Below are 16151 nucleotides of genomic sequence, written 5' to 3' on the forward strand. Positions count from 1 at the left end.
GATAACCTTACACAGGATTTTAGTAGTTGAAGATAAACACCTTCACCTTTTAGATGCTTATGAACAAACACTTGGGGCATCACAGAGAGCAGAAATGGGTTCGATATCAACATTTACTTTGAAAACGTCAAATCCTTAAAGCTCTGAGTGTCTACTTTCATATGAGCTTCATATTAACCACCACTGTGGAGTGAGACTTGATAAAGACGTTCAATGCCGCACACAGACACAACAAAAACAGGAGTAAATAGCACTGGATTCTGGGAAGAAGTGTTAAGAAGAAACTAAACAGCTTTGCTATTTTAGATGTTTATGAACAAACACTTTGAGCATCTCCGAGAGCAGAAATGGGTTCGATATCAATGTTTACTTTGAAGATAGGAACATTTGTGTGAAAGAAAACTAAGCGGTTTTGTTTTTCTATGGATATATTGCCTCTAGTTTGCTAGAAAAGAACAGAAATACTTATGAAACATTAAAGCTCTGAGTGTCTACTTTCATATGAGCTTCATATTAAGTATGTGAGACATGACAAAGACATTCAATGCTGAACATAAACACAACAAAACAGACACTAATTCTGTACGCAAGTAAGAAGAGATAATTGTGCTCAGTGAATAAACTGACACTGATGTTGATATTTTTGGGATGCAGATTTCAGCATGATGTAAGAGTGGATTTGAGCTCATGAACTGATCCATCATGACACCAGTTACATATCAGCATTATACAAGCAAAAAGAACAAACTCAAAAGCTCTCTCCTGCTCCGGATTGACTAGTTTTCTGCTAATCAGGATTGAACAGGAGAAGACTGAAATCTGAGGTGAAACGTGAAACCCTGTGCTTCATACATGCTTTCATGTATGAAATGCTTTGTGTACTGCACCAACACAGCTTATTAAAGCCTATAAAAGCTTCTCGGTCTGAAGCTTTAACTCACAAACCCAAGACAAACTCAAAAGCAGGTTGGTCCTACCTGAGTTTCCACTCTTCATGTGTTTCAGTCTCTTCTGGTGAGTTTTGCCGTTGTAGTGTATCTGTGCCTGTGCGGCCGAGTTCAGCTGAATGTTACACACTTCACAAACTGTGTACGACCTATGTTTACGTTCCGGCTTCGGACGAAGGTTTAGGGGCGGGGCTTTGTGTCTCGTAATATCGGCCTCCTCAGAAGGTACGGTGTCAAGTCCGTTTTCTTCACTCAAAGCTCCAAGTTCGTCAACAGCGCTGTAGAAATGCTTCATCCCTGAGGTACATGGTGACACACAAACACACAAGAGAGAGAGAGAGAGAGAGAGAGTGAGAGAGAGAGAGAGAGAGAGAGAGAGAGAGAGAGAGAGAGAAAGTTTACATTTGTAAGTCCACAGATACTATATATACACACACCACAAACACACACAAGGTTCTGATAACCACTAGGTGGAGCCAGACTTCACCACAGTCAACGTTTGTGTGTGTGTGTGTGTGTGTGTGCGGATGTGTGTATCCATCAATTAGAACAACAGCGTGAAAGTAAGCACTTGTACCTGAATGTTGTTTTGGTTCGTCTGGAGGGAAAAATCAATTTATTATATATTTATATTCATTTAGAATTACTCTCTCTCTCTCTCTCTCAGGCACCCTCACACACACACACACACACACACACACACACAGCTTCTTACACTTACGCCACTCTCAAAACAAGGAAAAAAAATATATACAAACCCACTGCACACAATCATACGTGTGTATTAGGTGGCAGGTCTTGATGGCTCTGGGTGCGGCCCTTTCCGACAACATTTACATAAAATACTACAGACGGGTTTTACACCCCGAAATCTCATGGGTCTCATTTCTAAATCAGACATTTAAACTGAAAGGTGTGTACAAGCGCTTGTCTTCTGCTTGTGCTCCAGCAGTCCATGCTCATTCGGTGCTTTAGGAAAACTCTCGGGTGTCATTTTGACAGCAAAAACCAATACAAAGGCTGTTATTTAAACTATAAAGTACCTCATTATAACAACTAGAGCGCTCAGGACTCAAGGCTTGACCTCAAGCTTGTCTACAACAACTAAAAAGCAACAGCAAACAGAAAGACCTGCATTTTCCATCTGCTGCTGCTTCCTGAGGGCGAATATTCCTACAGCGTCCTGCTTCATGCTCGATTCTCTCCCCCTGAGCCCACTCACACCCCATGAGCATCCATCAATCTGCACAGTGGTATGCTGCTGAAAGTGTCCCATATAGAGCACACACACACACACACACAAAATCAATGACAAGAAAAAGGATCTCAGAGCTCCAAACATCCACAACAGCAAAGCTTAAGATTTGAGACAACCATCACACCCCGACCGGAGCACCGAGGGCCTGGTGTAATGGACATGTTAATAGTCTTCCATTTAGTTTTACTGACTTCCCACAGATGATTGACATGCTGTCAAGACGCTGTGTCAACATAAAATGAGTCCTTTCTCAATTATCTGAGACACGTCTGTGTCAAAAGCAACCTTAACCCCAGACGGGACAGAGAAACACTGTAATATTCCACAAGTTGTACTAAACACTGGGGAATTTGTGGTTTTGACCATGATTCTAAATCCAGGTATAAATATTGTCTCGGTCTGAGTGTAACATGCAGTGTTGCCAAGTGCACAAATTCGACCCCAAGAATTCATTTTTAACATCATTTTGTGACAAAATAAATATATAAATAACAACCCAATAGCATCGCCTCTGTGAGAGGAAACTATTTAGATAAACTTCATGCTCTATATTGCTTGTTGCTTTTTTCATGCAGATCTGGCAACCCTGGTCACAACCACTTACATTGATGTTTCCTCAGCTGCAACAAATAAATGATTTTTTTTCTTCCCTGTATTACGAGTCCAGATCACACAAAAACTAGGAGTTTAGAATATACAATGACATTCATTTTTTCATGTTCTTTTTATTAATTTCGTCCTCATAACCAGCAAATTCACGTACAAGCGAAAGCATGCTGAAGCAGGACAAACCCGAGCGTGTATTGCTGATGGATCGATGCTCTTGATTTTAGTCAAAATTCACTGCACCACTGATGTTCCTCAATCTGTTTATGTCATGGAGTGTGTGAGCAATCTGTCTGTGGACTGAGAAGATAATGAACTCTCGACTGTCCAGATTAAACTGGAATTATTTTACGCGGGTTTTAGCCTCAGCCAAAAAGCGAGAGTCGAGAGCCGAACGACTCGGCCGATGTTTCCGCTCTAATCTGTTTGCTTAAAGCTGCTGGCACGAAAAATGAGGTTATATATATATTTGCTCAGGATCTGCATGTTTGCGATTGTGTGTCTCGAGTCGGCCGAAAGGAGAGGAAATTTAAACAGCTGCTGACCGTTTGATAGTTTTGCCAGTTCGGTCCGTAACAAACGATCCTCTGTGGTTGTGTTTGTTCAGTGTCCTGCTCCATAAACTCGAAGATTTTTTAAACGATATGTCACCCAAAAGTACTTACTGTATGTATGCGACATTAAAATGATCAAACACGACTCTCTGGAAACATAGAAAGTTTGTCTAATCCGGTTTGTAAAGATAATGTTATAAATAATGTAGCGACTCTCCTCCCTGTCTTCGTGTAAAATAATTATAAGAGACCTTATAATTAGAGACCCTTAAAAAACCTTTCTACTCTCAAGTCTTTTTACGAGTAGAAGCAGTGGAACAAAGCTATTTCCACCACCCCAGCATGTAATGATGCTTTTACTGAACACAATGTTCACAAAACTAAGGCAACACCAAGCAACAAATCCCTGCTGAAAGTCTTATCGAGATATTATAATTGCGCCGAACAATCGTTCGGATAATTATGAAACATCCATTAGCACACTGAATAGTGGTCCAGTTGCAAGTCATCTGACATGCACTCACAACAATTAACACACACACACCACAGGAGGATGGGAGGGATGGCATATTTCATCTCCCCTGTCAATCACAGAAGCACTAGCCAATCTATCTATCTATCTATCTATCTATCTATCTATCTATCTATCTATCTATCTATCTATCTATCTATCTATCTATCTATCGAAGCTTGAAAAGATGCAGCTGAGTTCATCACATGCTTCAGAAGAAGTGTGTGTTATGTCTGTTGTATGATATTATAAATCCAAAAACCTATGGTTTGACTACTCAAGTCACTGTTTCAGAAAGACAAAAAATATAAACGCTGCTTATGTACTTAATGGGGCTTAAACATGCAATGCTGAAACACTTTGTCACTATTTAATCCTGCATTGACTGAGGTGACGTGACCTTTTCTGTCATAAACACACAGCTCGATGTAACCCGGCTCACCTCGTCAGCTAGCAGAAGAAACACTTGAACTGTCGCTCCGTCAACGTGGTGTTCCGTTAACCAATTACATTACAACACAGGAAGTCTGTTATTATACAGGCATTTACCAATTCTTCCACCTGTGTGAGCAGAACAGGGAGGAAGCCAGCTGTTCACACATTACATTTATGGCATTTCGTGCTGTTATCCAGCACGACTTACAATTTATTTCATTTTATACAACTGAGCAGTTGAGGTGTAGCAGTGGCAGCTTGGTGGACCAGGGATTCAACTCACAACCTTCTGACCAACATCGTAACCACTGAGCTACTACACCCCTACCTGTGTAGCTCATGTGAAACAAATGAAATGAAAGGAAAACCTGCTGAACTCGTCGTTTCATTAATAATTGATCCAAACTACATTAAAACGGGGGATTCTACAGTGTAATGATTAATACACGAAAATCATTAAAGCCTTAAGTATATTGTAAATGCTTCAGGGAATGCGCAAGTCAAATATTTCCTGGAGTAACATAGGATTATAATTAGGAATTATTCTAAATTTTTGCATATAATTATAATAATCAATATACACAGTACTTACTTTAAATGGAGCTTGGTGGTGTATCTATTTATTTTTCATTTTTATTTATTTATTTTTTGCTAGAAATGAGCTTTGCCTTTATGCTTGAGATTTGATTTTTTGTGATTTTGTACATACATACATATATATAAAAATACATATAAATATATATATATATATATATATATATATATATATATATATATATATATATATATATATATATATATATATATATATATATACACTATATTGCCAAAAGTATTCGCTCATCTGCCTTGACTCGCATATGAACTTAAGTGACATCCCATTCCTAATCCATAGGGTTCAATATGACGTCGGTCCACCCTTTGCAGCTATAACAGCTTCAACTCTTCTGGGAAGGCTGTCCACAAGGTTTAGGAGGGTGTTTATGGGAATTTTTGACCATTCTTCCAGAAGCGCATTTGTGAGGTCACACACTGATGTTGGACGAGAAGGCCTGGCTCTCAGTCTCCGCTCTAATTCATCCCAAAGGTGTTCTATCGGGTTGAGGTCAGGACTCTGTGCAGGCCAGTCAAGTTCATCCACACCAGACTCTGTCATCCATGTCTTTATGGACCTTGCTTTGTGCACTGGTGCACAGTCATGTTGGAAGGGGAAGGGGCCAGCTCCAAACTGTTCCCACAAAGTTGGGAGCATGGAATTGTCCAAAATGTCTTGGTATGCTGAAGCATTCAGAGTTCCTTTCACTGGAACTAAGGGGCCAAGCCCAGCTCCTGAAAAACAACCCCACACCATAATCCCCCCTCCACCAAACTTTACACTTGGCACAATGCAGTCAGACAAGTACCGTTCTCCTGGCAACCGCCAAACCCAGACTCGTCCATCAGATTGCCAGATGGAGAAGCGCGATTCGTCAGTCCAGAGAACGCGTCTCCACTGCTCTAGAGTCCAGTGGCGGCGTGCTTTACACCACTGCATCCGACGCTTTGCATTGCACTTGGTGATGTATGGCTTGGATGCAGCTGCTCGGCCATGGAAACCCATTCCATGAAGCTCTCTGCGCACTGTTCTTGAGCTAATCTGAAGGCCACATGAAGTTTGGAGGTCTGTAGCGATCGACTCTGCAGAAAGTTGGCGACCTCTTCGCGCTATGTGCCTCAGCATCCGCTGACCCCGCTCCGTCAGTTTACGTGGCCTACCACTTCGTGGCTGAGTTGCTGTCGTTCCCAAACACTTCCACGTTCTTATAATACAGCTGACAGTTGACTGTGGAATATTTAGGAGCGAGGAAATTTCACGACTGGATTTGTTGCACAGGTGGCATCCTATCACAGTTCCACGCTGGAATTCACTGAGCTCCTGAGAGCGACCCATTCTTTCACAAATGTTTGTAAAAACAGTCTGCATGCCTAGGTGCTTGATTTTATACACCTGTGGCCATGGAAGTGATTGGAACACCTGATTCTGATTATTTGGATGGGTGAGCGAATACTTTTGGCAATATAGTGTATATACATATATATATATAAATATATATATATATATATATATATAATATATATTATAATAAAATATAATAATAAAAAGAATAAAATCAATCCTAACCAAAACATACATGTACATCTCTATATGTAAACATTTACAGTCCCAAAAAACCTTCTCCTAATTTATTCATGAATTATATTTCTTTAAGGTAAGTCGTACCCTGAGTAAATATTTACACATAGTGTGTATTTAATTAAAAAATATGAAATTCATATTCATAAACTTTTCCTCCGCTTCCAAGCTCCATATACATACATCAGATTACATTACATTAGATTAGATTTATTCAAGATTCATTTTTATATGTTTTTGCGCAAAGTACATGTACAAAGCCAATGAAATGCAGTTCGCATCTAACCAGCAGTACATAAAGGTATATTTATAATAAATTATGGATAAAGATGCACAGCTATGGGGGTGATATATACAGAGGAGTGGATGATTTATGTACTGTTATAAATAGTGATAGTATAAATGCAGTTTCAGTGATCCTGCCGAGTAGTTTTCATAACAAACTCGTGATTTAAAATTCGCAAGTAGACTAGATTATTAAGTGATGACCCACAAATCACAAATCGATGCTGAAAAAAATCAAATCCCGACTAACCGTTTGGTCAGAGTTATGGGCACACCAAATACATTTCTCAGGATTGGCTCAGCCAGTACTCAGAGCTCTAATATTAGCACTGTATTGAAAAGATTTCTACATCCCACATAATGACAATTTGTGAGGGATGAATCAGATTTCATAGAATCAGCTTTTCTGGTTAAAGTGATTCAAACTTCAAACAGAGCCGAAGGAAAGGTCACAGCAGACGTGGGGACACGTTCCCGGAGTCACGCGACACGTTTGGGATTCCATAGTTATCCCTTTTTAGCGTGAGTGATGAGAGAGAGAGAGAGAGTTACCAATTCCATTAAGTGAGGGGATTTGAGAGGATTTGGGATCTGAGCCTTGCATGTGAACGAGAGCAAGGCTGTAGTAGAGAACTTCACTGCGATGGCTTTTCCACATCCCTCACACTGGTTATAAATGTGAATGGATGTATCACAATTTTATGAACAGTTTATGCAAATGTTAAGAGAGATAACGAGTTAAATACATTGATTTGACCACACAGCTGGACAATAGGGCAGTGGTGGCTCATGTGGTTGTTATTCAGAGGATCGGGGTTCAAGCCCCAGCACCACCAAGCTCCACTGTTGGGCAATTGAGCAAAGGCCTTATCCCTTTCTGCTCCAGGGGCACTGCATTATAGCTGCCCCTGTGCTCTGACCCCAACTTTCTCAGCTGGGATATGTGAAGAAAAGAATTCTGCTGTAATGTATGTGTGGTGATGATAATAAAGGCTTCATGCCCTCAGGCTTCAATACAACACTATGATATCGAAGTAATATATTAACATTTCTTTCCATTTTTTATGTAGTGGGTGTCGTTGAGTTTTAGTTCTGCTTCAGAAGTTACAAGAAATCTACTTCTTTTTTTTTTTACCATTTCTTTTTTCTTGTCCATTCGTTTCCTCATATTTCTTTCAAGTCTCAAACACCAAATCTACACATTTCACACAGACACATTTCACCGACTGGTTAGCATGTTGTAGACAAACCTAAATACTGTGTTACATACACCGATCAGGCATAACATTATGACCACTGAGAGGTAACGTGAGTGACACTCCTCATCATGTCACCTGTTAGTGGGTGGGATATATTAGGCAGCAGGTGAACATTTTGTCCTCAAAGTTGATGTGTTAGAAGCAGGAAAAATGGACAAGCGTAAGGATTTGAGCGAGTTTGATGAAGGACCAAATTGTGATGGCTAGACCACTGGATCAGAGCATCTCCAAAACTGCAGCTCTTGTGAGGTGTTCCCAGTCTGCAATGGTCAGCGTTCTGCTGGGAAACCTTGGGTCCTGCCATCCATGTTGAAGTTACTTTGACACAAACCACCTAACTAAGCATTGTTGCAGACCATGTACACCCTTGCATGGAAACAGTATTCCCTGATGGCTGTGGCCTCTTTCAGCAGGATAATGCGCCGTGCCACAAAGCAAAAATGCTTCAGGAATGGTTTGAGGTGTTGACTTTGCCTCCAAATTCCCCAGATCTCAATGCAATCGAGCATCTGTGGGATGTCATCATGGTGTCATCATCAAGTCTAAAATTAATCTTAAATGCTTTGTCTAATATTAATCTTAAACTTTTTGTACTATATACGTTCTGTAAAGCTGCTTTGAGACGATGTCCATTGTTAAAAGCGCTTAACAAATAAAACTGAATTGAATTGAATAGTATAGCCAGTTTTCCATAATAATGTTAATTCTGGTAGCCTTTCTTTTCGGAAAATAATCAACGACATCATCACTTCCTGTATCAGCTAAACCTTCCTGCAGGTCCACTAAGTTTTCATGGTGTCCCAGATCATGCCTCGACATTTCTTAAAGCTTTCCTTGTGCTTTGTAGGCACCAATTAGCTTCATTTTCAGATCCTCGCTTCGATTAGATCACGATTGTTGAGAGTCGGAGAATTTATTATGCATTTAATAATGCATAATAAGCCAATTAAGGCCCAAATGATGAGTTAAATAAGTTTGAAAGCTTTACAACTGAAAGGCTGTAAAAATCTTTTGCATTAACCTGGATTACCATTTGCATATTTTATTTTTATATTTGTAAAATATTTTCATATTTTTTAAGCTGTCTTCTTCAAATCCTATTTAACATTTGTATTTATTTATTTATTTATTTATTTATTTATTTATTTATTTATTTATTTATTTACTTTTTATTTATTTATTATATTAAAATACTTAATAATATTTAAAAAATATTATGTTATATTTATTTATTTATTTTTAAATAAATAAAAAAAATGTGGTATAAAAATAAATAAATAAATAAATAAAAACATTTAATGCATGCATGAAACTCAATTTAAAATAAAATAAAATAAGATAAACAGTTCCCATGTGGTATATAAAATAATCTTCCCTTTTAGTCAAAATATTTTTTTCCCAGCCGGAGATATTGCATAACGTCTCTCATCAGAGCTGAATGAGTAGGCGAGGTTTTTTTTTGTGTGACATAATAGTGTGACAAATGCAATCATGTGATCTTTTCTGTTTGACAACACTATAGCTTATCATTTCTGACACCAGAGATAGCTCGGAGTGAATCTGGATCCACTTTCTTCCTATGATGTCTAACAGTGACTGAAAAATTGAAAGCCAATAATTATAAATGACAGGGCTTTTTCCTAACATGATATTTTTATATAAAGGAACAAATGAAGTCATTTTCACAAACTTTGCATACAACTAAACATCCTGACCATTTCTGCCATATCCCTCTCTTCTAACCCACTCTAAAAGATCTCTCAGCGCTGTTTTCTGCAGTATCTTATTCCCTGTCCGAGGACGATCTGAGCGGTCTCTGGGATCTGGGATTGCGTGTCGTTCTGAGATGTACACCAGGGCAAACGGGGTTAAACTAATGCTGAGAGCTTAGTGTGTAAGTGAACACAATTTCCATCACATTTGTACTTTCTTTAGCCTTAATCCCTCCAGATTACACTGTCACTCATAACTGTACTACACCTGCTAGATCTCTCTCTCTCACACACACACACACACACACACACATTGCATTTGTCTGTTATTTGAAGCTCATTTCAGGGTTATATTTTATATAAACTCTACGTTGCCACAACCTTCCACAAGGTGTTTAAAGCGCATCACTTACACGACTGAAAGAGACCCACACCTTCAAGAATCATACATTTACAACTGAGAGCATTTTTCAATAAATATTGATGATACTTTTTGACCAAAAGTTTTGGGACACCCCTCCAAATCAGTGAATTCAGGTGTTGTATTTCAGGGGTTTGGCTTGACACCTTAGTTCCAGTGAAAGAAACTCTTAATGCTTCAGCTTCATACCAAGACATTTTGGACAATTTCATGCTGTTGTGGGAACAGTTTGGGGATGACCCCTTCCTGTTCCAAGATGACTGCACACCAGTGCACAAAGCAAGGTCCATAAAGACATGGATGAGTGGGTTTGGTGTGGAGGAACTTGACTGGCCTGCACAGAGTCCTGACCTCAACCCCATATAACACCTTTGGGGTGAATTAGAGTAGAGACTGCTAGACAGACCTTCTCGTCCAACATCAGTGCCTGACCTCATAAATGCGCTTTTAGAAGAATGGTCAAAAAATCCCTATAAACACACTCCTAAACCCTGTGGAAAGCTTTTCTAGAAGAGTTGAAGCTGTTATAGCTGTAAAGGGCGGGACAACTCTATATTACATTCATGAGCATGTGAAGACAGATGTCCCAAAACTTGTGGCAAAATAGTGTGTGTGTAAATCTGTTCATTCTCAACAGTTTGAAGGTGATGTGTCAGTTAAGCTTGTGTGCAGATGTATCACGGTAACTGTGTGAGCAAAAATCCCCCCCCCACACACACACTTAGAAGGAAAATGGGGACATAGGACATATCTACTATTTTTGCAGACTCTAGAGAATAAATAAACAGTGATCTTGTGTATGTTAAAAAGCTAAAGGAAAACACTGTCACTCAAGATTTTTGATAAAACCATTTCTGTAAATTCATGCTTGCTCACACACACACACACACACACGCTCACACATACTGACACACACATACATACACACATGCTTGTTCACACACATACACAGACACACACACACACTTGCTCACACATACACACACACTTACGTGCTCACTTACACACATACACACTCACTTACATGCTCACACACATGCTCACTTACACACTCACACACGCATACACACACATACACACACTCACATCCTCACTCACACATACACACATGCTTGCTCACACACACACACGCTCACACACACAGACACACACACACACGCTTGCTCATACATATACACACACACTTACATGCTCACTTACACACACACACACACACGCTTGCTCACATACACACACACACACACACACACACTCACTTCCATGCTCACTCACACTCACACACATGCTCACTTACACACACACACACACACTTCCATGCTCAAACACATGCTCACTTACACACTCACACACGCCTACACACACATACACACTCAATTACATGCTCACTCACACATACACACACACACAGGCACTAAATGTTTTTGGTCACTGAGAAGCATCCATTGTTCCAAAATGACACTTTCCTGAAAGACTGAGTGACATCACACACTTTGTTTTGAAACACTTCCTGACCAATCGGCTCAGGCGCTGTTGAGAGAAACCAACACTCAGGACTAAACGCTGGTGCACAATTAGTCTTGAAAGCACCCTAAATCCTTCTGCTCGCACTTTCACTACTCGAATGAATTCTCTTGACATGGTGGCTGGAGAGTTTAATGGCGAGTAATGATTCATTGTGAAGACGCTTTCATAGAATACTCGTGATTAAACGGCACGCATAAACACAGACACACACCCGCTCTTAAATACAGAGGGTTAAGTGTGTGCATCACATAGTTTTCCCCACCCCATAAATTGACTCTGCTGTGTCAACACGCAGCTTTAAATAAAAGACACAGTGTGTGTGTGTGTGAGTGCAATGCCGTTAAAGACTTCTCCCGCCTTATTTTGCATGAAACTTTCCAACTGCTGCATTGACTCAGCTCTCCTTAACACAGAGGACCCTGTTTCATTCCACCTCTCGCCCCTGTTCGAATCTTTCGCTCGCTCCTTTATTCCTTCTCTCTCACACTAACTCCAGCGCCACGCTTGTACAATCTGGCTCACGTGAATACGCTCGTGCTGTACGTGTGAGCGGAGAGCGACGTGTGTATCTATATAACCTTTACAAATCAATTTGTTCGGTGGCATTTCCACGTCCCCCAGCTGCACAACGTCTCCCGGCAGAGGTTCCTCTCGTTATTACCGAGTGTGTGGGCATGACAGATAGGTCAAGGTCAAACTCTGAGAGGTTTACTCCAGCAGGAGAGGAATTATCTTCACGTCGCAAATATAAAGTGGCGCGCTGATGTCCTGATGCAAAGAAGATGAGAACTGGGAGATTCGGCGCATGTCGCAGTCAGCGACTAGGAAACCTTTAACAGGAGCACAAACAGAACCTTGACCTGATGGTGTACAGATGATGAGCTGTCAGCAGACCTCCAGAGCATAGAATGTGAATGTAGCCTCACACACACACACACTGTGACCCAAACACACCTACGCCGGGAGAGAGTGGAGGCAGGGAAGGGAAACGGATTCGGACAGAAGGACTTTCTTCTCAAGAATACAATCATTTCTCCGATATCATTCAGTTCACACACAGAAATGAATCCAGGTAAGTAGAAGCCTTAATTTGTCACATATACATCACAGCACAGTTAAACTCTTTCATTGAATACCCTGTTCTTAGAGGGTTGAGGTCAGAGCACAGAGTCAGTCATGATACAGCACCCCTGGACCAGGGGGGAGTTGAGGGTCTTGCTCAAGGGCCAAACAGTGGCAGCTTAGTAGTGCTGGGGCTTGAACAACCCAGAGCCTTAACCACTTGAGCTACCACCACCTGACAAAGTGCTCACTGACTTACTCAAAATACATAATAACTGTTTATTTATCCATTTTAACAGTGTACATTGACTCACATATGCACACACACACACACACACACTATTGTACTGTCCTTGTGAGGTCCTTCCACAGACATGAATGCAGCTGATTAAAGCTGAACCTTGATGGTTAAACCTTAACGTTAAAGCCTACCATTAGTAACACACACACACACACTGATATAAACCTACACTAATTTGGTATCCAGCCTTCCACATAACCCTGAATATTTCTTACTGCCTTTTCACACACAGGAATCCCAGCTCGTCTCTTCACAATATATTTATCCTACACACTCCTCTTTCATCAGCACAAGCACTTACATAAGCAGATAGCATGATATACACTAGCGCTGAAATGGCAACTGGGTTCAGAACAATAAGGTTGATAAAAAAGGATAAAAGGTTACGAGAGAGTGGGCTGAAGAACAAGACTGAGTTATGGGCAGCGTTATGTTTTATTCAAATACTGAAGTGTGAATGTAAACTAGAGCGCTCTACAAATCTCTCCTGGGCTCACCAACACACTCACACACACACTCACACACACACACACACAAAGCCTGTGTGTTAGCATGTGTAACAAGAAGAGATACTACGCTGTTAGCCGCACGTTAGCAAGCACATGATGTCCACAGCATTTTTAATGAGTTGATTAAACATTACAAGTGTGATATTTAAACTCGCAAAGTGTCTCATCTCCTGCACAAACATCCCAGCGCTGAGGCAGTGTGCAAACCGGGTCATGTGACCTTTTAAATTAAATATGAATTCACATTTGTATAGAGATTTGAATGAACACTACGCTGAGGAAAAGCGTGTTTTGTAGGAGTCACATGGCTAAATCATTTCTCACAATACTGATGGTTTACTGTGCTATATTAAATAACACTGGATATTACTATATGTGCATTCTGGACATTTTTTCAGGCAAAGCGGTCAAACTCCAGACGACCTCCACGTGTTCCTCCGGGAGTTACGCGGCCTGATGTCTGCCTGACCTTACTGTGGGGAAGAGAGCTGTTCGTTCATGCATGCTACCCCCTCCATGGCACGGCTTTATTGGACGAAACACTGCTCTGTTACTGATTTCCTATTTATTACCACACATTATAAACTTCCAGGTATTTGCACTTACTACTACATGGCCAAAGGTTTGACTATCACACCTACATGTACTTCCCTTTGGAACATCCCCGTCCAGATTTAGTTCCTCCTTTTTTGTTACAATAAGCTCCAGTCTTCTGGAAGGCTTGTAAATGGAGCGTGGCTGTGAGGATTGGTGCACATAGTTGGGTCAAGGATGAGTACAGGTTTAGGAGTCTGGAGGTGTGCAGTCAGTGTTCCAGTTCATCCCAAATGGGGTTAGTGAGGTCAGGGCTCGTCCAGTGTCAATTCTTCCATGTCTTCATGGAGTTTGCTTTGTGCACAGGGGCATTGTCGTGCTGGAACATGTTTTTAGCTCTATAGCTCCTAGCTTCCAGCTTCATAGCAAGTTTAACGAAGGACAAAATTTGGGTATATGGCTGTCGGTGTCAGGCGTCCACAAACGTCACAGTGTGTGAAATCTGTGCTGTTGCAGATAGCTAATCTAACCTGCCCACGATCTAATACAGTGAAGCCTTTATTATCACCACACATACATTACAGCACAGTGGAATTCTTTTCTTCGCATCCCAGCTGAGGAAGTTGGGGCTAGAGCCCAGGGGCAGCTATGATACAGCACCCCTGGAGAAGAGAGGGTTAAGGGCCATGTTCAGCTGCCCAACAGTGGCAGCATGGCAGTGCTGGAGCTTGAACCCGGACCTTCCGATCAACAACCCAGAGCCTTAACCACTGCCCCCAGTGATCTATACAAATAAATACTAAAGAAACTCAAACTCTGCTGAACCAAGCTTTAATGACTCAAAAACAAGTCGTTGACCTTGATGTAATGTTTTCTGTCAGAAAAACAGCTTGATGGATTCAAAATATAGCAGTAACATGACACTATACGTTTAAATTACAAGCTAATATTTCAATTATGTTCATGAAACAAATCTGTACTGATTTTTGTCCTACAGTTTACGGGATGCAATGTTCCTATGTGAACCTATTTGTTGTCTATCTGTTTTGCCTATCTGTATGTAGCTTTCAAACAAAATAGCTTTGGATTTATTAGCAATAACCAGTCCGTTCTGTGCACGGCCACAAAAGACTGCCTAATTATTTAACAATAATTTCAGTGAGAGAGAGTCTAGATTATGATCGATAGGAGTGTCAAAATATGAGTGTGTGTCCCACCTTAACGGAAACAGAGAAAACGTTAAAACCAGCACGATCCGAGACAAAGAAAGAGAAACAGATAGAGAGACTGAAAGAGATCGAGAGAAAGCAGATCCGGCAGAAATACTACTGGTTTGATGGCTTGAAGCTACACATGAAAAAGTTCATCTGTATTTAAACACACTGGTTACACAACTCCACTTGACTGTATACAGTTGTAAAGGCTTTCTAATCACACTATCCAGTGTCACCAAGATAAAGGATACGGCTCCCTTTATCATCTCAGGCTTGCTCTTTAAAGATAAATATTAATATAATTCCAAACTTCATCATTTCCGTTCAGAATGTTTTATATATTTCCGTGAAGCTGCTTCGAGACAATGTCCAGTGTTAAAAGCGCTACACAAATAAAATTGAACTGAACTGAACTGATGTTTAGCCGATCGAGTGATGACTAACAAGTATGGCTTGAATTTGTCACAACAAAATCCATCCTATGAACATGAAGAGAGCATAGTTTCTATAACTTTCAACCTATTAAAGCCAACTTGTCTCTAGTCAAAGTCAAGACATCTTTCCCAAACAGAAATCTTCCAGAAGGATCGTTTGGGCTGAAACACACCATAACCTCATGCACTGTAACGGCTTGCAGAAGAAAGTCTGAATGTCTGAAACGCTCCTGCTGTGTTGTTTTGCCCGTGGCGTGTTAGTGACGAGGAAATTACAGCATCTCTGTGGACATCCAAAAAAGAGTCATTTCTCATGTGGTCAGAAATCGGCGCTTTTTCCTGACAGAGATGGATTCACTGTTATTAGGTGGCAGTGCATCTGATATGATAGCGGAATGGCCGGTTTGAGCTC

The 16151-nt window shown here is 40.6% G+C and overlaps 1 protein-coding gene across 3 annotated transcripts in view; it reads right to left on the reverse strand.

Annotated features, from left to right (window-relative positions):
• Positions 1-16151, reverse strand: part of znf385c (zinc finger protein 385C) — a 107190-nt gene that overhangs the window by 75146 nt on the left and 15893 nt on the right. For all 3 annotated transcript variants that reach the window (XM_058404618.1, XM_058404609.1, XM_058404628.1), the window contains exon 2: positions 978-1244. In XM_058404618.1, the coding sequence (XP_058260601.1) occupies positions 978-1244 (267 nt within the window). The remainder of the gene's footprint in view (positions 1-977; positions 1245-16151) is intronic.

The sequence above is a fragment of the Hemibagrus wyckioides genome, linkage group LG02, assembly GCF_019097595.1.
Source record: "Hemibagrus wyckioides isolate EC202008001 linkage group LG02, SWU_Hwy_1.0, whole genome shotgun sequence".
In the NCBI taxonomy this organism is placed as follows: Eukaryota; Metazoa; Chordata; class Actinopteri; order Siluriformes; family Bagridae; genus Hemibagrus; species Hemibagrus wyckioides.